At 39.9% G+C, this 23,276-nt stretch overlaps 1 protein-coding gene across 1 annotated transcript in view; it reads right to left on the bottom strand.

Annotated features, from left to right (window-relative positions):
• LOC109464671 (unconventional myosin-VI-like) overlaps nucleotides 1-23,276 on the bottom strand; it is a 54,079-nt gene that overhangs the window by 25,654 nt on the left and 5,149 nt on the right. The window contains exons 2-16 of the mRNA XM_019761712.1: nucleotides 21,018-21,158; nucleotides 17,783-17,926; nucleotides 16,905-17,034; nucleotides 15,014-15,119; nucleotides 14,617-14,672; nucleotides 11,309-11,406; nucleotides 7,994-8,158; nucleotides 6,791-6,871; nucleotides 5,067-5,250; nucleotides 3,890-4,034; nucleotides 3,047-3,204; nucleotides 2,440-2,531; nucleotides 2,129-2,201; nucleotides 1,152-1,279; nucleotides 267-362 (exon numbers count right to left, since the gene is read on the bottom strand). Coding sequence (XP_019617271.1) covers nucleotides 267-362; nucleotides 1,152-1,279; nucleotides 2,129-2,201; nucleotides 2,440-2,531; nucleotides 3,047-3,204; nucleotides 3,890-4,034; nucleotides 5,067-5,250; nucleotides 6,791-6,871; nucleotides 7,994-8,158; nucleotides 11,309-11,406; nucleotides 14,617-14,672; nucleotides 15,014-15,119; nucleotides 16,905-17,034; nucleotides 17,783-17,926; nucleotides 21,018-21,152 — 1,791 coding nt within the window. The 5' untranslated portion in view covers nucleotides 21,153-21,158. The remainder of the gene's footprint in view (nucleotides 1-266; nucleotides 363-1,151; nucleotides 1,280-2,128; nucleotides 2,202-2,439; nucleotides 2,532-3,046; nucleotides 3,205-3,889; nucleotides 4,035-5,066; nucleotides 5,251-6,790; nucleotides 6,872-7,993; nucleotides 8,159-11,308; nucleotides 11,407-14,616; nucleotides 14,673-15,013; nucleotides 15,120-16,904; nucleotides 17,035-17,782; nucleotides 17,927-21,017; nucleotides 21,159-23,276) is intronic.

The raw sequence follows: 23,276 nt of genomic DNA, 5'->3' as shown, positions 1-23,276 counted from the left end.
ACACAGCAAATAAAAATCCACATACACCCATTTGTAGTGGCAAAGCAATGCAGGTTAATTAGTTGCAGATAATTAATAAACATATTGAAATGCCTGCACAGTTGCAATTTTACCTACACGAACCTGCATAATTCTGAAGGTGGTATTAAGAGCCCTGAATGGCATTGTCTGTCAATGCAAATTAATGAAACAGCTTGCAGTAAGTCATGAACCTTTCAAATTGCTCTACGACTTTTACTTGTCCTACAAACTATAGAATTACTCACTGTAGTGTAGCACACAGCACCGGCAAAATGCCTGATGAGGAAGCCTTCGTCATCACGCAGCTTCTTGTGATAGGCCAGCTTGGACTTCCGTGGGATCTGTAGGCAATGGAACACAGACATGCTATACATGTAGTTTTGGAGAATATCAAACTTGTGTTAAAGAGGACTCTACAGTTGAAGAAAGTTACTAGTTGGGGAACGAGTAGTCTCATATTCTTCTTGATGCCATAGGGGGAGTGGGTTGTTAGTACACTGTGCCTAGTACACTGTGCCTGGGTTTTAAGTACACTGTGCCTAGGGCATGGTATCAGGCATGGAATCCATTCCTCTTGTTCCACCACCTTTTCCCTCCCCAACCAAAGTCTGGTACTCATTTTACACCAGGGTGGAGTGAGGAAAGTCATGTAAAATGCCTTTCCCAAGCATACAATATCTCGCCAAGGATGTCAGGGATCGAACCAATTATGTCTCAACCCCTTGTCTGGGGCCTAGACACCCATTTGACACCACTGCTAGTTGGGAATTGTTGTGTTTCTTGTTTTCTGACCGACCCTAGAAAAAATGCCGACCCTAGCCTTTTTTGTATGCATACAGTTTTCGAGCTGAAAAAAAATTCAAAAGCAACTGTAGAATGCTAATATTTTGCACTGAACGGCTGAAAACAGTCCTTTTCTTCCTAGTTGTTACAGTTATTCCATGTTTCAATGCAGTGGTATCATTAAAAGTTCAAAATTCATTGTTTAAATTTTGAACCAGCCTTCATGACTCCTTTTGAGCCATTCTGTTTTTAGTTTTATTACTTTTATTAGCTCCATTACTTTTCTAGAAAAATCCGTTAACCAACAAATTAAATTGGTGTGGCCTAGGAGGCCGGTTGTTACTGACCGTGAGGCGGAAGTGGTTCTTGTGGCGGTTGTGTACCTCCGTGGTGAAGTGGATGCTGTCAGGGCGAGGCAGGCGACTCTCCTCATCCAGGATGTCCAGGATACCAGACGCCTTCATCTCTATCAGATCTGTACAAATCAACAAGAAGATCCAATTTTAACAGTTTTAACGTCATTCTTCCCCGAAATGGGGGTTAGACGTGCTTGTATCAAATGCAACATTTTTTGCGACTGGATGCTGTTCCTATAACGCCAACCCAAACCCTAGTAGGGCCCAGGATCCCTCTAACTGAGGGGGAAATACATTTTAAGTGCCTTTCCTAAGGGCACAACCTCTGGGTGCATGTCTGGACATGTCTAGGTCCAACCCTGGGGATTGAACCTGGGTCTCCTTGCTTGACAGTCAGATGCTCTATCCTCTACACCACAAAGACACCATAAGATACCTCTGATAATTATGTTCATCCCACTAGATAGAGTACACTACAGCAAATAACATGTCATGCCAGCAAGAATATATACAGACCAATGAAACCAAAATATGATCTGGAAATGACATTATTTTGATTTTATACAGATCAATCTCATTCCGAAAAAGTCTACCCCAGCATGCAAAATCTGCACCAACAGGAATTTCTGGTGGAGGATACTTGTATGTGTAAATTTTTAAATAATTATATTTAGATCTGTCATGTATTTCCGTCTCTTTTAAAAAATCTCCAGGAAGAATAGCATGTAGACAAATGTGTAGACAAAAGAGATCCAAGTATCCAGTAAACTCATCCAAATATGCAATAAACTCATAAGTACATGTAAGTCAAAGTCTACTGCTGGATAAAACACAGAGATTAATTCCGGACGATTCAATTGATATCCACCAGTGTGGATCTAACTTTCATCAACATAGAGCAAATAAAATATCTATACAATTCCATGATTTTTACAGAAGAGCTGAGAGAAACAAAAAGTCATACTAACCAATGGCATCCTGGTTGTCCACATACGACACCTCTGCCACTCCCAGGCCCTCCTTCTGGTACAGTTCTTGTTCCTAGGAAACAGAAATAATGCTTCAGTGCACAATCCTGCACAATCAGGAGACAACTTTGCGACATTCTATTCATACCCGAAGGACAATTCTTTCTGTGGTTGTCCCATTTTTTTAGACCCATAAAATAATTTTACCCAATTCTTTAAACCAAACACATGATGACACATCTATTAGGGCTTTAATGCTGCTGCTTACAAATCATAGAATGGGAAAGATTATTTTTAGGATAACAGTTTACCTCTTTCAGGATGCGCTCATTGAAGAACTGCTGCAGCTTCTCGTTACAGTAGTTGATGCAAAACTGCTCGAAGCTGTTCATCTCAAAGTACTCTGCAGAGGGAATGCAAGGACATTATAACTATAAGATTTATCTACATGAAGAACTTTGTCCCCAGTCTAATGCATCTAATAATAGAAGTCAGTGACCTTGCCTTGCTCTTGAGTTTGTACAAAACTTAAAAAATGAAGGTGTTCATTATACTACTCTAAATCACTCTATATTTGCTGTAGCAAAATTTTGCGGTCTGAGGAAAATGGACATGTTTGTGGAACTATGTGTTTGTGGTGGCAGCGGGTGCAGCAAAAAGAAAGTTGGCGAATTATTTGTTTGCAGCAATGATAAATTTGTGGTACAGAAGTGACCGCGAAAACCGACATATAAAATTACCGCAAATATAAAGTAACTCTTAGAGTATACATTGTATCTTCATGGTGGAAGAGAAAAAAAAGTCAGCAAATTATTTGTCATAACTTCGCAGTACAGAAGCAGATATACCGTGAATGTACTGTGAAAAAAATCAGGAATTACAGTAACAAGCAAGTTTTGCTTGTGTGTCACAACTTACCAAAGCCAGCAATGTCCAGAACTCCAATGAAGTGTTCAGAACTTTGGAAGGGGAAACACTGGTTGACTCGAGCCACCACACGGTCAAACAGTCGGGAGTACACGGCCTTGGCCAGGGCATCACGGGCGTTGGAGGCCTGGTCAAACTTCAGAGGAACTCTGCAAGTGAAAATGTTCACTGAGTAAGTGAAACAAAGACAGTGGTCTATATCAGGGCTCTAGCCAGCTCCATTTTCCCCCCTTTAGCCCAGGTTCATGATCAGAGCTGGGTAGAGAATGCTTGCAATCTAGGGGGGGGGGGTCTGGGTTCAGGGGGCAAATTTTGGATTTTTAAGCATTAAAAAATGCATTTTTTCTACATTTTGATGTTCTTATATTTTTCCTAATCAAAAGATTTTTGTCAATTTAGTCACGGTTTAGTCAAGGCTGATAGATTGGTTTAATTTTTTTTTCCGTCACAAGCTGCAAAATTCCTGCAACTGATGGAAAAACGGGTGCTGGCTAGAACCCTGGTCTTTACCAAAAAGAGGTATACTAAGAATATACATTGTGTTAAGAATTATGACAAGATTCATTTTGGATTTGTCAGAAAACAGTCATTACTCATGAATCTTTCTGTTCAATTACTACTTGAGTATCAGCTCTACTTCCACTGAGCAAAAAAGACGCACAACTATCTTGACTTCAGCACCAAGGACAAAACCTGGACACGTTTTACATCTAGGTGATTTTTGGAAGGAGAAGTGATGTCAAAATAATGCATAATCAGAACACAGTCAGTCCATATGCTATTTTAAAACCTGACTTATCAGAATCTATCCAGCTGATGGATTTATTTCCTTACTTGATGACAGTTCCCCCCGGCCCTGCCCGAGCCGTCTGCATGACCCGTGTGGTGAGGGCCTCCTGTAGCTCCTCCTTCCCCAGACCCATCAGCTCAGCCGTCACTGCCAGGGCCTTGTCTGACGACTGGGGCACGATACAGCCGCCTGGGGGGGCAGGGAACAGGCTGGGTTACAGGCAGTGTACAGGCATGGAACAAGCTGGGTTACAGGTAGTTTACAGGCATGGAACAGGCTGGGTTACAGGTAGTTTACAGGCATGGAACAGGCTGGGTTACAGGTAGTTTACAGGCATGGAACAGGCTGGGTTACAGGTAGTTTACAGGCATGGAACAGGCTGGGTTACAGGTAGTTTACAGGCATGGAACAGGCTGGGTTACAGGTAGTTTACAGGCATGGAACAGGCTGGGTTACAGGTAGTTTACAGGCATGGAACAAGCTGGGTTACAGGTAGTTTACAGGCATGGAACAGGCTGGGTTACAGGTAGTTTACAGGCATGGAACAGGCTGGGTTACAGGTAGTTTACAGGCATGGAACAGGCTGGGTTACAGGTAGTTTACAGGCATGGAATAGGCTGGGTTAAAGGCATGGAACAGGTCATTAACAGTCATTTGACAGTCATGTAACAGACTGGAAACAGACATATACTGGTAACAGACTGGTACCAGGTGACAGTCATGTAACAGGCTGGTAAATCAGGTGACAGGCATGTAACAGGCTGTGTTACAGGCAGTGTACAGTCATGTAACAGGCTATTAACATTCAGGTGACAGTCATGTATCAGGCTATCAACAGTCAGATGACAGGCATGTAACAGGCTGTATTACAAGCAGTATACAGGCATGTAACAGGCTGTATTACAGGCAGTATACAGGCATGTAACAGGCTATTAATAGTCAGGTGACAGGCATGTAACAGGCCACCATTAACAGTCATTTGACAGTCATGTAACAGGCTGGTGAGTCAGGTGACAGGCATGTAACAGGCTGTGCTACAGGCATTTTACAAGCAAACAACAGGCAAACTTACAAGCATCTTACAGGAATATCACAGGCATTTTACAGGCAGGAGGCACATTACAGGAAAGGATCATGTGTAGAGACAGGAAACACTTGTAACATGTACCTATTTACAAGTTAGAGATGTTGTTGATTACCAAAGTAGTTGTTGTTGTTTACCTGAGGTGTTGTTGTGGTCCTCCTCGAAGGTGACATTGCCCAGGTGCAGTACGGCGGCTGCGATGCGGAACAGGTTCATCTTCTCCGCCTCCTCGATCCCGACACATTTCATGGCGTCCTCCATACGCTTGTAGTCCTTCACATCATCCAGTATAGGGTCATGTAGGCTGCCATCCTTTAGGAACTGTGGATGGAGACCAAGTTTACAGTTAGCGGGGATTTCAAATTTGCCAGAAAACGATCATTAGCCCTTGTCCTGCTGGCATTCCTGACACAATATTTTTCAATAATTTCATGTCTTAATTAGATCATAGACCCCCAAATTTTTTGCCGTGTAGTGGCATAGTTACTTCTGCATTCGTTGCGTTTTGCTGCGGTGTGATTGCACGAGGAGTACCTCTAAATCGTACCTATGCAGGGTGCTATATAGATGGTAATGTATGTGCAGAACAACAATTGTTGTGCTCCGCAGGACAAGGTTTAGTAAGGCCTGTCAAATGTTGTGTTTCCTGTTTCCCGACTGACCGACCCTTGAAAATACTGTCCACCCTAGCCTTTTTTGTTTGAACCCCTGCAATGGACATAAAGTTTTCGAGCTGATCAACCTTTTCTAGCTACGTGATATGACACTTGAGTGATGAAACATTGTACAAACAGTTTTCCAACAATAATATTGAAAATATAAGTGTCCTCATGCAACTTTTACTTTGTTAAACTGTATTGTATGTGTTGGATTACTAGCTATATATATTTAGAGGATTCAAGGCCAAAAAAAAAATAAATGAAAAAGATCCTTACCTATCGACCCTAATTTTTTCAAGAGTAAAACAGGAAACACAACAAAACTAGGCCTTAGTTGGGATTTCAAATTTGCCAGAAAATTATCATTAGTAATTGTGTATAAACTCATGGATTATTATCTTCAGTTACTACTACACCATGAAGTATCAGCTCCACTTCCATTGACCCAAAAAAAACAAGCATAACTATCATGACTTCAGCACCAAGGACAGACCTGGAAACATTATGAGGCACATTTTACAACTAGGTGACTTTTGGTAGGAGCAGTAATTTCAAAATAAATTGCATAACTAGAACTCAGTAGTCTATATAAGCTATTTGAAAATCTGAGAACCAGTAGCTTGATTGGTTGGGAGAGCAAGTATGCGGTTAGTGGGGAGTAAGACTGGAGAAGGAACAACATTGTCATCTCTTTAGAAGAGTATAGATACCTGTGCAGTACATAAAATACATTCACATGGATAGACAAAATTAAGGACCTAATATCTCCCTAACAAGTGGTAGGTACATGTACAAATGTAGCATCTATAATCATATAACTTGTTATCAAAATTGCCTCTCCTCTGTGCTTAAGGATCACCCATGCACCTGGTATCTGAGCCACCTAACTGGCAGTTGTTACCTGGTAACTGGGTCACCTGGCAGGTGGGTGTGTTACCTGGTAGATAATGGCCACCTGCCAGTCAGGTGTGTTACCTGGTAGCTGGGCCACCTGGCTGGCAGGTGTGTTACCTGGTAGCTGGGCCACCTGGCTGGCAGGTGTGTTACCTGGTAGCTGGGCCACCTGGCAGGTGGTTGCATTACCTGCACCTGGCAGGTGGTGTGTTACCTGTCAGGCAGGTGTGTTACCTGGTAGCTCAGGGCACCTGCCAGACAGGTGTGTTACCTGGTAGCTCAGGGCACCTACCAGACATCTATGTTACCTGTTTGCTCTTGCGGGCCTGGTTGATGAGGTTGATGGTGTCCTTGTTGGTGAAGTACTGGGTGCACCCGTTCCGCAGATACTACACACGCACGGACGGACGGACGGATGCACAAACCAGGGGCACAGCCATGATGGGTCAACGGACGGACGGATGGATGGATGGATGAACACAGCCATGGACATGAATACACAGGGAATGTGGTTCACAAGTGCAGGGAAACAGGGAGAGTGAAGTTTAAGTGTAGGATAAGGCAAAAAGAGTTTATGCATGGAAGGATGGGTACCATAAATTCAAAGTGGTTGTTAAGTGAGGTGGGATCCATGCACAATTTAATGATTTGACAAGAGGAAAGAGACATGTTGAGTCACAATTATTTGGAATTGAAAGAAAGAACCAAGTAGGTTTGGAACAATTGGAGGGAAAATTATGTTATTTGAATATTTGCACAGATCCAAGAAGGTGGGATGTAGGATGGGAAAAAGAGAGACAAAAGTTTGTTAGTCCTCTACTGACAAGGACAATATATAATCATATTAATGTTAGTGTAAGTGCAAGTGCGGTATCACTAATTATTACTACTCACAACAAAACAAGTAAAAAAAAAAACACATGCAAAAAAGAAATATAAAACAATGAAAATCACTGTACAAGGCACCAGCATGCATCCTTGTATCTACTGACCACACAACAATGTTAACAACACAGTTATATTTTACAACAAAACTGTTACCTTCGACCACCAACTTTTGTTAGAGAACACCCCAACACCACTGCAAGGCTAGATATGTTAGAAGTTATATTGCACATGCTATATGTGGACATGCTTTTTCTTTACTGCACACTTTTACCTGGTTCTTACCCGATGTCATGCAGTTATATTTGCATGCTGAATTTTAGCAGGGGTGCCAGAGTATACAGTGCAATTTTACGGAATACAGTGCAATTTTACAGAATACAGTGCAATTTTACAGAATACAGTGCAAATGTATTAGTATATACAGTGCATTTTTACTAGTATACAGTACAATTTTACTAGTAAAATTGCACTGTATACTAATACAATTGCACTGTATTCCATAAAATTGCACTGTGTACGAATACAATTGTACTGTATTCCGTAAAATTGCACCGTATTCCGTAAAATTCCATTGTATACCCTGGCGCCCCTGTTTACCACGCTGCCCGATAATGCACACTTACGTGGTACTCGTCTGGGTTGCCCAGGTGCAGTTTCACCCTGACGTCCTCGGGGGCGCCGGCGCACATCCGGTAGAAGATGTGGTAGTTTCGCTCCTGTCGGCTCTGGCTGCAGATTCGTGACTTCTCCAGTAAGTAATGTGAGACATAACCACCGACAACCTTGTGCTGTGGGACGATATATACACAACAGTCAGATCTGTAAGGGGGTTCTTTAAAACTATAAAACCTTAAAACCACAGTGAAAAGTTCGCCCTGAAAACATGTCCATTAAAAGCGCCATAGAAGCAACCAGGGGAGATGGCAGGAAGGTAGTCAGAAATTCTTAAAAACTTTCAGACAGTGACCCCTGTTAAAGATAATTAGCACAGAAATATTATGGGGAAAAGGCAGATGCAAGACTTCCACAGATGAGGACATATGGAATGTTTCCTACAACAAAGCAGTACGTCAGCAGAATGTACTGCACCTGCACGAAATCCGTAATGTACTGTGCATAGCACTTTGGCAGAACGCCTCATATAAGGTCTTATATCATACCCGGGCCGTACTTTACGGTCCGGCCCGGTCCGGACCCCGTTATCGAACGCTTCCATGGCTTCCATAAAATGATTCGAACGCGTTTTGCCCTACCCGCTTGTGCCCCTTTCGAAAACTCGAATACAGAATCCGGACGTTGGAATTGATGTTGTTGCATTTTAGGGTTTAGTGGCTACAACTTTTGGCTCATCTTGCATTGAAAGGCGTGTTTTCTTGGGTGGGTATGACATAAATAAAATACAACACAGTGTATTCCGCATCGCCCTCGGTCCCGGCCCTCCCGCGAGTCGGATCGCTCTCCGGCCTGCGGGCGATCTGACCCGCGGTCGGGCCGATACCTCGGGCGATACGGAATACCCCGTGTTGTATTCTATATGTATTTGCACATATAAGGTTAACACTCGGTAGTTTCCAAAGGTTATGTTTGAAAAGATATCTTCTGCAACAGGAAAAATTCTGATGCAACGTTGACCAAAAATCAAACAAAAACTGTGAAAAATCGGGGTTTTGTGCAGGTGCGGTACGTTCTACTGACATGCTCAACAAAGCTACTTGAAGAGTAGGTCATGATGGTTGGTTGAATGCTGAAATATGACGTTGTTATAGGAGGTGAAATGAATCTGAGTCAGCAACATGAAAACAAAGATTAAACACGTAGTGAAACTCCACAGCAAACAAAATAGCATATCGAAGAACACAACAGATACTGTGATCCACGGCACACAGCCCAGTAACTCTTAAGAAAAGTAGAGCACATAATGTTGAGAAATGGTAGTTCTATTATGAGCAGACAAACCATGGTAACTACATGTATATAGAGAACACACAACCCTTAGTTCTACAGTCATGTAGATAGCACACAACACCCCGTGGTAGAAGTTAGGAGTTCTATTCTAGCACACCCAGGGCCTGCAAACAAGACCCTGTTGAAGGCATTAGTACAGGAAGAACCACGTCAGTGCTGTTAGGTCAAACACACAGGGCAGGGATTGACACTAACAATGTCCAGGGGAAATACAGTTTCAGGTCCAAGACATTTTCAGATCTGGGTGCTGAATTGTTCTAATTTGAAAAATGAATCTTAATTACATTGCCTTGGACAAGACATAAAGAGAACATGCACAAAATTTTCTTCTGCTGATAAAAAGACACTAGTTTATTTAATTTTTTTACAAATTCCTTAGATCAATAAAAGTTGTGTCACTGCTTGAGTCCGTAGAAATTAGTTTCTTGACATCAGGAATGCAGAATACCCCTGGACCAGTTTGTTTCAACCCCTGCCAATGTGAGAAGCACACTACATCTACTGTATCCCATGGCCAGATTTGGTGCAGGCAGTTCTCTGGGCACTCAGCAAAATCTCAGCCATTTCCTCACTTTTGTTGAGGTACACTCTGGCCATTCTATGCTGTCGTCATGACAAAACCTAAAGTATATTCTGTCATCTCAGTACTGTGTACTGATTGTACCTATCTGTGCCCAGAGAACTAGCCTGTATCAGACACAGCCCAGGGAAGTGAGATGTGCTCCCTGTTTTCCAGGCGTGCACCACACTAGGTCTGCACTGGGCAGCCTCGGGGGCCTTCTTACCAAAGTTCGCTGAAAAAGTCAAACAAAACAGAAAGGTCAAAAGAAAAACAAGAAAGTATCAAGGCCTGCAAGGATTATGTTTACTATATAAATAGTATGTTTTCTTTACAAAAATTTAGTGGTCATTGCAACAAAACAATTTTTTTAATCTAATATGATTTTGAAATAGTCAGCAGTTGTTCTTGCAGCAAAACAAAAAGATAACCTTTTGAATTCTTCTCTTTCTTTTTTCAAATGGAATAATGGAACATAAATTACACCCTTGCAGACTCTAAAACTATGATCATGACTTTTGTGTAAAACAGACCAAAGTATCAAACTTGTGCATGTATCATAATTCAGATTAAAGATACTGTTTTTGTGACTGTTGACTTGATAAGACGAAAGCTAATGTGACTGATTCGTGTCATTAAAAAGCATGATAAGAAAAAAAGAAAAATATTTTGTAAGAGCTTCTGTGCACTGTAAATTTTATAAGTGCATGTACCTGTAGTGTGTATCTGCCACCATAACCTACATACATTATACAATGTATCTACCGTAACATACACTATAACCTAGCAACACAATACCAATTGCCCTCAGGCTGCTAACAAGACGTCATGGTCTCATTTCATTTCTTTCTCTAATTGTCTGCACACATACATGTACTTGTATTATACCAAAAGGCTACATGGACTTCAGCATGGGGAACGTTAGGAAGATATACATCTACATCTACAAGCAGGGGACAACACAAATAATTGTGGAAATTGCTATCAACAAATTCATTTTTTTGACACTATATTTACCTTTGCCAAGAAGGTTATGTTTTCAGAATCATCAATGAGTGTGTGTGTGCCGGTGTTTTTATTACGATAACTCAAGGAGGCTTTGATGGATTATACATTTTGAATGTATTTATATTTGGTAGGTGGGTAGGTCTTGCCGATGAGACCTTAAAATGGGCCCTCTATTGGCTTGCTATGGAACTGAACTTCCGGTTTTCATATCTCGTGATCTGGACATGCTAGAATCACAAATTTTGGGTGGTAGCTAGCTCTTGTGCTCTGGAAGAAGTGATGTGAGTTTGGCCCACCTAGCAACTTGTCTACAAAATGATTGTATCTTTAGTTAATATATACAGTAACAATACATGGGTATATATGTACTAGTAGCAGTTAGAGAGTTACATTATTTTGTACCAACCTTGTGGTCAAAATGGATTTCCACAAACTTGCCGAAACGCGAGCTGTTGTTGTTACGGACAGTCTTGGCATTACCGAAGGCCTCCAGTAGAGGGTTGGCTGTGGACGAGGAAGGTGGTAAACAAAATATTTATCATGGGGGGTCAAGGTAGTAAACAATCAAGGGCTAGGGTACATGTAGCTACATATAGTATACAAACATTTAGTATCCATCTTGTATACATGTAGCTTGAATATTACAGCTAAGTCTGGCAAGGAAAACAGAAAGGAAAATAATGCATAATTATATACTGTTTAGGGCTCAAAATACTGGGTGGTGCACCCAAATTTGGAGCTGTGCACCCAATCTATTTCTCTGGGTGCACCAGTGCACCGAAATATTTTTGTAGGTTTTAACATTTTGTAATATATATTTATATAGTTTACAACATACAATGTATTCTTAACATCTGTGTCAGAAAAATAATAAAATCACTGTTTTAGTACTTTTCTTTAGAAATCAAACATAATTTGTTTTTGCTTACCTACTACTAATATTATTTTATATGGTGCACCCCAAAAAAATTTTTTTGCACCCAGTTTTTTAGGTTGGGTGCATCAGTGCACCTATCCCCAAAAATGAATTTCGAGCCCTGTTGTTCCATATCTAGATTGTCTGATAGCCTGGGTGCCATCCTCTGAAGTTATACCTCCGGCTCCCTATTGTCACTCTACCAGGGAGGATGGCACCCAGGCTAATTGTCTGATACAAGAACTTTGTTTTTGGTTACTAGTACAGTATAGAATAATTCAAAGTAGGGGAAATACAATCAAGTAACACTCGTATGTGATGTCAGCCTACACAAGAGATCTGAAACGTGGGTTCGCTTTGAACCCATGCAGATCAAATGTAACAAAACATGTAGACCAATCACTCAACATGCACATGTGGTTCATGCATTTCATGACTTAGTAGAACTGGAGGTGGTCTAGGCTGCTGCATGCTTCTGTAGCAACCTTCGGAAAAATAAACCTTCAGAACATTGTAGGCAGGGTTCTCACCAGATTGTTTTTCACAGCGTACATGTATAGGGGTGTGGTGCACAAGGACAACTTTCTGCAGCACAAGCTGTGCATTGAGTGACCCAAAGACATATCCACACACATTGATTGTTTTATCAGAATAATATTCTTGATTCTTTTATCAGAATAATATTCTAGCTGGCAGCTAAAATTTCTTTGTACAAGGAAAAATTAGAGAAACAAGAAAAAACATTTTTGGGAGTGTGTGCAGTAGGGGATCTGGTTCTCTTCAAAAAAATTAAAAAACTCATAACCCTTTCCTGATTATTGAGAGATAAATTTCCTTATATTTTCCCTCAGTTATAGCTGCATTCCAAAGTTGATTTTCTAAGGATTTATAAAGGGTACAAGGTTCCCCCAAAACACTCTGATGCTACATTGTACTTAAATCAAAGCGTAGGGGCCCAAATCACAGCATAGGGGTCCAAATCACAGCGTAGGGGGCCCCTGTATACAAACAGCCTAGTGAGAACCCTGTTAAGTGAGAAAGTCTGAGTTCTGAGTTTGTAGATACTTACGAGAAGTGGCCAGAGTTTGTGGGGTCTGTGAGGGGTGGAGAAGGAGGGACAGTACTCTGAGCTACAGGAGGATGGAGAGGTGGGCAGAGGGTCAGTGCAGAGTGCCAAGGATCTACTATAGAAGGTGAAACAGCAGTCAGTGTGAACTCAGAACAGAACATAGCTCAACACAGTGTTCTAGCCAGCGTGAAGTATTTTTCCGTCATTTCAATTTTCTTTCACATAGGCCACACCGACTTAAATTTATGGATGACATCTGCACGTGCATTAATTTTCGCCTGTTTAAAAAAAATAATGTCACGTCCACCGATCTCGAGGCTCTGGCCTGGCTCTAGGCCTGGGTAGTCCATGGTAGTTAGCGGCAATACAGAGCCGGGCACTCAGGCTACCAAAGCTCCACGACTCAAGAACTCAGTACATACGTCGATTAATAAATTCCGCAAAAAGCCGGCATGTGCCAGATTGTCGTATACGTTGCTAAGTACTGCCACAAATTCACAATACATGTACCAGCAATTCCTGTGGTTAGGTAGCATTTTTATTTTTGGACGGAAATCTTTTTTTCTTTGCCTGCGCGCACTAGTTTGGGGGTCTTCAGAGGATATCATCCATAAAATTAAGTCAGTGTGGCCTAACTAACTCCAATGTCAAACATTGAGCAACGATCATAGTAGGGTCTGGGGGCATGCTTTCCCCTGGAAAATTTTAAAGACTTGACCCTCTGAACTGCTATTTCCTGCATTTTGAGGGGCGAATTTTGCTGGTAGACCTAACTTATTTTAATGACATCTATTTTCATATCTTTGCACACCAATTTTTGCCCTTCAAAGATGACGGATTGGGTAGAATTTTTATCTGTCATGATACGAAATAATGAAATAATGACAAAAAGACAGACGTTGGCTAGAGTACTGGCTCAACAGACCCAGAAAATAAAAACAGCCTTTCTACAGTGGGAGACAAGAGCTTCAAGTAAGTTCTGGGACTGTAGACACTGGTTTTAAGGCTTGAGGATATAATAGTCATAATAAAAATCCCATGCAAAGTTAACCCTACCTAAACTTCATAGTTTGTCACCATTTCAGTACATAATTTTTCAAAACTACAAAATGTATGTGTCTATGAGTGCATATAATGCATGCACACAACTCATAAAGGGGCAACAAAGACAGCTTGAAACATCTACATTCAAGTACGTACAGACTGAAGTTCTCTTACAGTGCCATCTGATTTGAAGTAAAAAATCATGTTTTGTACTACATTGTTAAGGCCACACCAATTTAATTTGTTGTTTCTCGGATTTTTTCAGAAATAATATGAAGCCACAGCCTAAAAAAAAAACAGACCAAGGCACCCCATGATAGCTGGAAATGTTCCGATATGAGCCATGAAGTCAACATACCAGGCTGGTTTATATTTAGAACAATAGATTTTAAACTTTTAATGCAACTTTTGTTACATTAAAAACATTAACAACTAGGAAGAAAAGGACTTTCTTCAACCGTTGGTGCCAAAATATGTTTTATTGAGCATTTCACAGTCACTGTTGATTCAGAACCTAAAATCTTTTTTTGCAAATCAGAAAAAAATGGACAGGGGGAATCCAGGAAAAAACAAATTACACTGGTGTGGCGTAATTAAATAATAAAAGATATGTTACGAAGTCTAACTACTACTAGACTGATCCAGCATGCTACTATACTTGAGGACACCATGATGTTAGTCTTACCTTCTACAATTCGCTGATCAATGATCATGCCTGATCCATGGGACTCAGTCAGATATCTGCAATCAACATACAGTACTGAATGAGGTACAATTTTGTCACAAACAATAATTACAATGACAATAGTCCAAATATTACATGATGATACAATGTTGCAGACACTTCTGCTAGAACAGTGAATGACCCGCAATGCATATTGTCATTAAGTTTAATGGTGCAATGCTAAGAAATTATTGCTTTTGAATCAGTCTTTTGATTCTAGCATAGGGGACAGTGATGCTGTGACAAATCATGCAAAGTGGCCTTCCCAGTGACAAGGCAAGATTCGAACCAAGGACCTGTGGGATCTGGACCAAATCTTAGATTTAGTGCACCTGAGGCTATACCAGGTCACACATACCTGAGGATGTACTTGGTTGTCTCTGTTTTCCCTGCACCAGACTCCCCACTCACAATGATGGACTGGCTCTCCTTGTTCACCTTCATGTCACGGTAGGTCTTGTCAGCTGCAGGGATAGTACACAACAGAAGGGGGGAGTCTTATACTCAATATTCTTTATTTGCAAAATCATGCCCAAAGGCTACATGTAGTTAGATCTACAGTGTCAAAGAAAGTAATTTAGTAAAGCAATAGAGTCAACATACAACTATTGTCTGATCAACCTGTACAATCTTTGTGTTGGCAATTGCAGCTCAGTCTTCTTTCATGATGACTTTTACCAACACAGATGAACTTTCAAGATAACTTGTACTACAGTTTATGCTATTGAGAGGCTTGCCTTCTTTAAAGGCAGTCGGCTATTCCGAGATCAGGGTGCGCCAATGGCATCGTGCATCGTTATGTCATTCTTACTCTGTATTTATCGCATTCTGTTGACATTTATCAAACTTGTTATACTAGTACAGTTATTTTCCAGACAATCAGGAAGAGGTTTGGTGTTAAGATGTTTAAAACTTATGCTATGGCCAATTTAAGACCAGAAATTGGCATAAAATCTACGTTATGCTGTTGCACTTGAAAAATGCCAGTTTTTGAAATATGCTTTTAAGTAATTTGGGAACAAAAAAATGGAATGAAAAGATTTGCAATATGTTCAGACATGCTCAGTCTGATATGTTTTGCAAAAAACCTGATGATGATTGGAAATTTCTCTTTTCTAGAGCGCATTTATCAATATGTTGTACACGTTATGTAAAATTCATAAATCAACACATTGCAACTAACTTATCTCCCTGTACTAAAAAGGATGGTGATAGAACTGGCCATTTTGCATGTTATGCAAGGTACATCCATATGTGACACAAAACATGTGTTTTTATGTTGCTTGTCTTTTGGGTTAATATGGCTGATGGCTTACAGTTACCTGTCTTTTTGTCCGAGAAAATGTGTAGTGTCCGTTGCTCGGTAATAACTTAAAATAGAAAAGCTGTGGGTGCATATGATTTCAGGTTTTGAAATAGCTGAAGATGTTGACTTAAAACACAGTAGCTATTTCAGTCTATTGCTGTAATTATATGAAATAATGTCAAAAAACCTCAAGGGTGTAGTGTCCGTTGCCATGTAGTGTCCGTTGCCAAGTATACCATATAGGTACATTAATTACATTTTGTTGCAATTTTGAAGTAATTTTGTCATTTATGTTATTTCTGTAGCATTTTGTCAACCCCTAAATGACAGGTCTTGCAAGATTTGGTGTTCTTGTCATGTACTTGAGCGGCCAGATGTGGCCGGCAACGGACACTACAACTTAGCTGTAGTGTCCGTTGCCGGCCACATTTGAAATGAGTGGGCTAAAGTTTGGAAGAGCACAACTTTTGAACTGAACGTCTCTATCCAAAAATTTAAAAAGTGCAATGTATGGCAACACCTCTAGTGCGATTTTCTGCACTGAAAGTAGAAAAATATAAAACTTGAAAAATTGGCCCAAGTGCAACCCTTTGGCGCACCCTGATCTCAGAATAGCCGAGTGGACAATGAATAGTCCCACATCCTGTGGGTTTTGTGATATTACATGTAGTAGAAATGTAGTCTTTTGGTGAGCCTCTAAGAGGCAAAAGGAAAGTGGCAACAGTTATAAGACAGCATTTCTATTGGATGAGTTAAGTAATAGAAGTCTTCTAAAATTGCAGACATCAAGGAAGTTCAGCACAATTTTTTTGTTAAATAAGCACAAGTTTATACGTGGCTTTCATTTCTTGAACCTATTCTGAAATTGGTAGCCAATGGCTACTTCATCGTGTTAAAGGTGGTCCAGGCTGGTCCAGGAGTTACTAGAATCTATTTTACTGACCAATAGCAAACACGTGTGGAGGCATGGTTCCTAGAGATTTCCCCCCGTAGGATTTGATGGTTTCTGCAGCGTACAGTTTGGGGATGTCATGGTACGGGTTGACTGCAATCAGGATGTTGGCCACATATGTCTGGGGGAAAAATTAAATATATTTAGTATATTTTATATATGTAGTATCTGTCATCTACACTATACATGTACATGTATGACAGTGTTAACACTTAGTGAATTAATTTTTCATTTCAAATCACCAGGAATCAATGGCATTAATAAATAATCAATGGCAGTTTTAACTGAAACATTTATCCAAAGAACATCTTGAGTTCAAATATCAGTTTTCATAAATTTACATGATGGTCTATCTTCATGTACCGGTGCAATGCAAAGTTGGTAGAATGTTCACCTTGCATTTTTGTAGGTTGTGAATTTGATCACAGGTCTAGTCAAACCAAAGACTTTAAAAACGGTACATACTGCTTTCTTTAATTAATTCCCTTAGCACTCAGCAATGTAGTTAAAACACACGGTCACCAGTACCAGTGGACTAGCTCCCTGCAGTAGTGATTGCACAACTGTACATGTACGTATGTATGGCCCAAGGGCTAATGAAATGAAGATGGGTGCTGCCCTATTCACCATATACTGGTGTGGGAAGGGACATTTGACTATCTACATGCATATTGAACAATAATTGTGCCAATCAAATAAAAAAAAACAGATCTGTATTTAGTACATTTAAATTTTGTACATCAATGACATCTGGGATAGATGAGAATCTACTAACTTGACAGTTATCTTTGCTGATAAAACTGAAAATGGTGGCTAGGAGTTGGAAACTAACTGGAAGAGTTGAGTTAGAAGGCAAAAGATTTACTCACATATATCTGCTCCCTCTTGTAGCGCAGTCGGATGTTGTGTAGCAGCGTGGCTTCATTCAGGAACATGAGGGAACAGTTGTCATCCACATCCTTGTCAGTATCCTCTTCTGCAGGGTACACATCACTGAAGGGGGCTGTGATTGGCTGAGAGAGAAAAGGTGCAACCAATACAATCAGTCCATTGACCAATCAGGTAACATATCACTGCAGGGGCCTGTGATGGGCTGTCAGAGAGAGACAGGTGCAACCAACACAATCAGTCCATTGACCAATCAGGTAATAGTACAAAAGTATCAGTTGCTCTGGCAAGATTTGTTCTTTCTTGTCTGAATTTGACTCTTAAGTGCAGCAGCTCTTTGGAAAATTGAAGATTTAGTTTGACCTTTTAAAAAATATTGAGTCAAGTGACACTGATTTTGATTTTGCATAACTGTGTTGAAAGTAGCTCGAGCATTTTGTATTCATGGCAAAATTGGTAGTTACCAAATGAAGCTTTTTATCATTCGTACAAGAAACATGATTCAATTTTCAATATTTCTTTTCAGTTCATATTGACATTAAAAAAATATTCCTTCCAGAAATTATTTTTGCAGGGACTGATTTTTTTTCACTTTCTTTTCTCCATTTGCAATTTGCAGGTTATGTTTTGTATGATTGCTTACCAAATATGGGATTGGATTTTGATGGTACATGTAGATTTAATTCTTTCTTCTTTTTCCTTTCTTTGTTATTTTCAGCTCATGCTTTATGTGATTGGTTGACAATGGTAAAAGATATGGCTGAATTTAGATATAGGCGACAATTTGATTTTGTAGTTGGTCGCTGCATGCACAATTTGATCCAGCTTTTGCAAAACAGAAACTCTAGTCTACATACCCCTGTGTCAATAACCTGAAACAAAGCAAGATGTCTGTGTAGTTATTCAAGAAAATACAGACGAGTACATGTATATTAGTATACTCTGTTATCTCTATATAAAATGTAATGTACAATACCATTACTTTGGTTACTTCATTTTCGATGTCTCCAGAATGTATTACATAATTCATAGGAGTTTGGAAATAAGGATTACTCCAGATATGCAAAAGAATTTTAATGGAGAAATTTTAAAAATTTCATAACCAATAATTTTTCTCTAACCACTATTTTTGTCATCATTGTAACAACTTTTATATCTTTGTTACATGATCAACTTTTTTTCAAGGATGAACGAATGAATTTGTATTTTTGGTACATTGATTGTAATATGATTTTCAGTGAAATTTTTTAATATTCAGAAGTCAGCCGAGCAGTAGACTAATTTGGTGAATCGTTGAAAACAGCAACATTCTGGCTGTTAATTTCACTGTGTTATTTTTTTAAACCTTCAGCCTGCTAAGGTACAAATGTAGTTGTTTGGCACCAAATTTGTGCTAGCTATGGGGTTCGACAGCAGGGAGAAGGTTAGAATCAGAAATTTTCATATCTTTAAATTTCTCTCAATGATCCTAGAATGCTTCAAGTATCAATTTTGAATTTTTTTCAGTTATCATCAGTATTTAAAAATATGACTCTTTCAGTCTAGTGGATTCAAGTTTATTATCATAACAGAACCCAGTCAACAGTTATAAGATTTGTCATTTGACTTTATTGTGTGATTATTGTTGTGATTTTTAATTGAGGAAAAGAAATAAAACATAATGACTTTACATACCCCCTCCAGACCCTGGTGGAATGCAAAAGGAAAGACAAGAAAATGAATGAATGAATGAATGATATTACTGAGACTTAAACAGAATATGATAGAAAGAAAGTTGAGGAAAAAATGAAATTATGACTAGAAACAGAGATAGCATGCAATGTTCAAAGTCTTAAAAAATGTTCTCAAAACAGTTACTGTAAGACCCTTTAGATTCGTGGGGCCTAAAGTTCGCGGTTTCAGGAAAATGGACAATCCGCGGTATTTTTAGATTCGCGATTTCTCCTTGGCTATTCAAAAAAGAATTTGTAAAATGCATTTTAAGAATAAGAAAAGTTCGTGTCCCGGCATTTATCTCTTAAAACGCGGCGCAAAAAATTGTTTCCTGCACCGCGCAAGGCTGCCTGCATGCTCTGTCGGTATGCAAATGTCGCATCACATGTCCGCATTACGTGTCTCTGATTGGTTACGCAAAACATATTCTCGGTCCCCGCGAATTCCGCAAATCTAAATATACTGCGGAAATTTGTAGACTTACAGTAGTTTGAAAAGATACAACTGTATACAAAAATGTAAAATCTGGATGAAAGAACAACTAAACAGTTTGACTGAAAGTCTGACAAATGTGCATGTTTAGTGCTGAACCAAAACTCGGGCCCCTCCCAATTTTGGTGCATGATAAAACAAAGTGTTAGCCAAAACACAACAGCCTCTGTTCTTAGTCCATGGTAACAGTTATATGCAGGTACACGCCCATTCTTCCTCCTTTTCTCCTTGATATTGAATTCAACTTCTGTTTTTTACATAGTAAATACAATGTATATAACAGTCACTACTGTAGTCAAGGTTGCTTTCACCATATCGGGAACCAAATGACTGGAAATTTCAGGAGGGTTTAGGTCCGGACTTACAAGTCTGGACCTGAACCTAAACCTCTGGACTTGAATCCAGATCTGGACCTGAACGTGGGTTTAGGTACACAGCACTATGGGTGGAGCACACTTGATTGTTCTTCCTGTACTCCTGGTATTGAGACTAGCAGACTGCTGCCCACCCATGTCACGGACCCTGAAGTACAGTGTTCTAGCCAGCATCCGTCTTTCCATCATGTCATGCAAATTTGCCGCTCGTGACGGACAAATATTTTGCCCAATCCGTCATCTTTGAAGGACAAAAATTAGTGTGTAAAGATATAAAAAACTTCAATATATGCCATTAAATTAAGATTAGTCTACCGACAAAAACTTCCCCTCAAAATGTAGTCGATAATGTTTCAGAGGGTCAAGACTTCAAGGGGGACCCTCCTAGGATTGTCGTGCCTTTGGTGCTCGCAAAATTGCGCTGAAAGAAAAAAAAATTCAGGCTGGCTAGAACACTGCAGCAGTACATATATCAAAGACTGAATGCGATGATGAAGGTTAGACATCCTGGTAATACGATACGCCAAAAAGCAGTTACTCAAGCAACTGGATATCAAAATTTCATATCCAGTTGCTTGAGTAACTGCTTTTTGGCCAAAGACTGGATACTACATGTATTACTAAGCCTAGTCCTTACCTTAGCATTCCTCTCCTTGGTGAAGGGTTCTATGGTGAGTGTGTCTGAGCCCATGTCTACGATGGTTCCCAGGACAAACCCCTCGTGTGAGTGGGGGGCCCACACCTTGTTGCCTCCATCCAGAGACTTCGCCATGGCAAACTGTAGGGGAAGATTACACGAAAACTCACTCAACATCACATTGAGAGGCAGGCATGGCCTTTCGTATGCTACTGAAACAGTTAATCACAATTTTTTGTATGGCAACTTTTTTTTTTCTACACCTGCCACCACCATCTATATCTGTATCTGTATAGCCGGTATAACCGCCTTTCGGCGTAACACACCAGCTTCGCAGGCACACGGCACAGCAGCAGCTGGCTATATTACACCGATCGACTTGTTACACCTAACCCTTGAAGTTCTAACCCTTAACATTGTTTAAAGCTATGATAATGCCCATAAACATATAGTTCCGCAAACGTGTCCATTTTTCTCAGACAGTGAACTTTTGCTACTGCGAACATAAAGTGAATTACAGCAACCTGCAATAATGTTAATTTTCCATCTGCGTACAGAAAAGTCTTGTACGTAAAGTCTTAACCCTTGTCCTGCGGAGCCCATATATATATGGGTTGCACATACAGTACCATCTATATAGCACCCTGTATAGGTACGATTTGGGGGTGTTTCTCGTGTAACGCATCACACCGCAGCGAAACGCAACGAATGCGGAAGTAACTATGCCACCGCGGGGCAAAAAAAAGTCAAGGGTCTGTGACCTGATTAAGACATGAAATTATTTGAAAATATTTTGTAAAAATTGCCAGCAGGACAAGGGTTAAAATCAAATACAAGATATATAACACCTGTATTCAATGCAAAAAGCTACATTGGTACGTAGAAGCTACAAAAAATTTAAGTCTCTCAATATTCTAAATAAGTCAATATTAAAATTGATCACAATTTTTCAACACAGGAAAGTGTCTAGGATTCAACAGACAACACTACACTTTTATCAATGTCGTAAGTGGAAGACACATAAAATCATGTACATATAGATCTGGGCACGTTGATGGAAGAATCTGATATAACAATCTACCTTTTTCACTCTAGGAAGAATAGTCTGGAAGAACAACTGGAGAGAAACCAAGACCAGGGTGTGTCTGTACGTGGTGCCAGGTCTGATACAAAAGTGTGTACTGCACAGATGTCACACACCCAGTACATGTTTGTATGCACAGGCTTTCCCAGACGGATGATTTGATTTTGGTTTGAATATTCAGAGTGCCGACGACATGAAATATGACGCGCAAGACTGAAGTCCAGAGGCAAAACAAGAAAAAAACAAAAATACAAAACACTCAGATAGATCCTAACAAAAAAATATATGTACTGGCAAGAACAGTTTCCCTGAAATTAGTAGATTTCTCGAGTCACTACTTTAGATTGCAAATTGTTACTGTGCGGCATGTATCTTCAGATGAAATCTTTTGGTCTTTCAGGTTCTTCTGATGTCTTCTGTAGAGAATGCCTTGAAGTTCATTTTATGTCATTTCATAAAAGTCTGGTAGATGTAAACAAGTCAAAAATTACAAGTCGACAATCACAATGCCTAATGATTACGAATTGTTATTTTTGTAGACATTTTACGAAAACAACTCCATACGACGTATAGAAAAGTTGTTGCTTAGTTAGATTAGAACAATTTTGTTAATTTCGTGTATCAGTGAATGCCAATATCAGACAGATTTTGTCATCAAGAACAATTTTTGTTTGTTTTGCCGCCCTTGAAATTGCATTGGATGCCTTTTAAACCATGAGATTTCTGCCCAGACTATAAGGAACAGAACTAATCAGTTTGCCCAGGTCCAGTTTGACTGACAGACACCAGATGAAGTCACCTGTTGCAATATTACACTTCACTAGTCTGGCTTACTAATACACAACCTCTCGCTGTAAGGGGCTGATTGGGCCTTCTAGCTAGGGGATTGACCAATGGAAGGGCTGCTAGCATTGTGATATGGTCAGGTTTACAATTGACAACCAAGTACACAGTGACTTTTAAATCAATTTCATCAAGTACAATACTTTTAATTGCTTTAGTGGTTTTTAGTTTGAGGAAAAAAATGAGACACTATGTGTGCTGCCCAAAACATAGATTTTAGCCCATGTCAAATTAGGATGACATATTCATATGAACTTTGACCTAGATACTAACCACCTGTTAGGAGGCTTGAACTTTGACCTGGACACTGGTCACCTGTTAGGAGGCTTGAA

Source organism: Branchiostoma belcheri, unplaced genomic scaffold (assembly GCF_001625305.1).
Source record: "Branchiostoma belcheri isolate BF01 breed outbred unplaced genomic scaffold, Haploidv18h27 scaffold14, whole genome shotgun sequence".
Classification (NCBI taxonomy): domain Eukaryota; kingdom Metazoa; phylum Chordata; class Leptocardii; order Amphioxiformes; family Branchiostomatidae; genus Branchiostoma; species Branchiostoma belcheri.
Note: the sequence above shows the minus strand (reverse complement) of the source record. Positions and strands in the feature narration are given on the sequence as shown.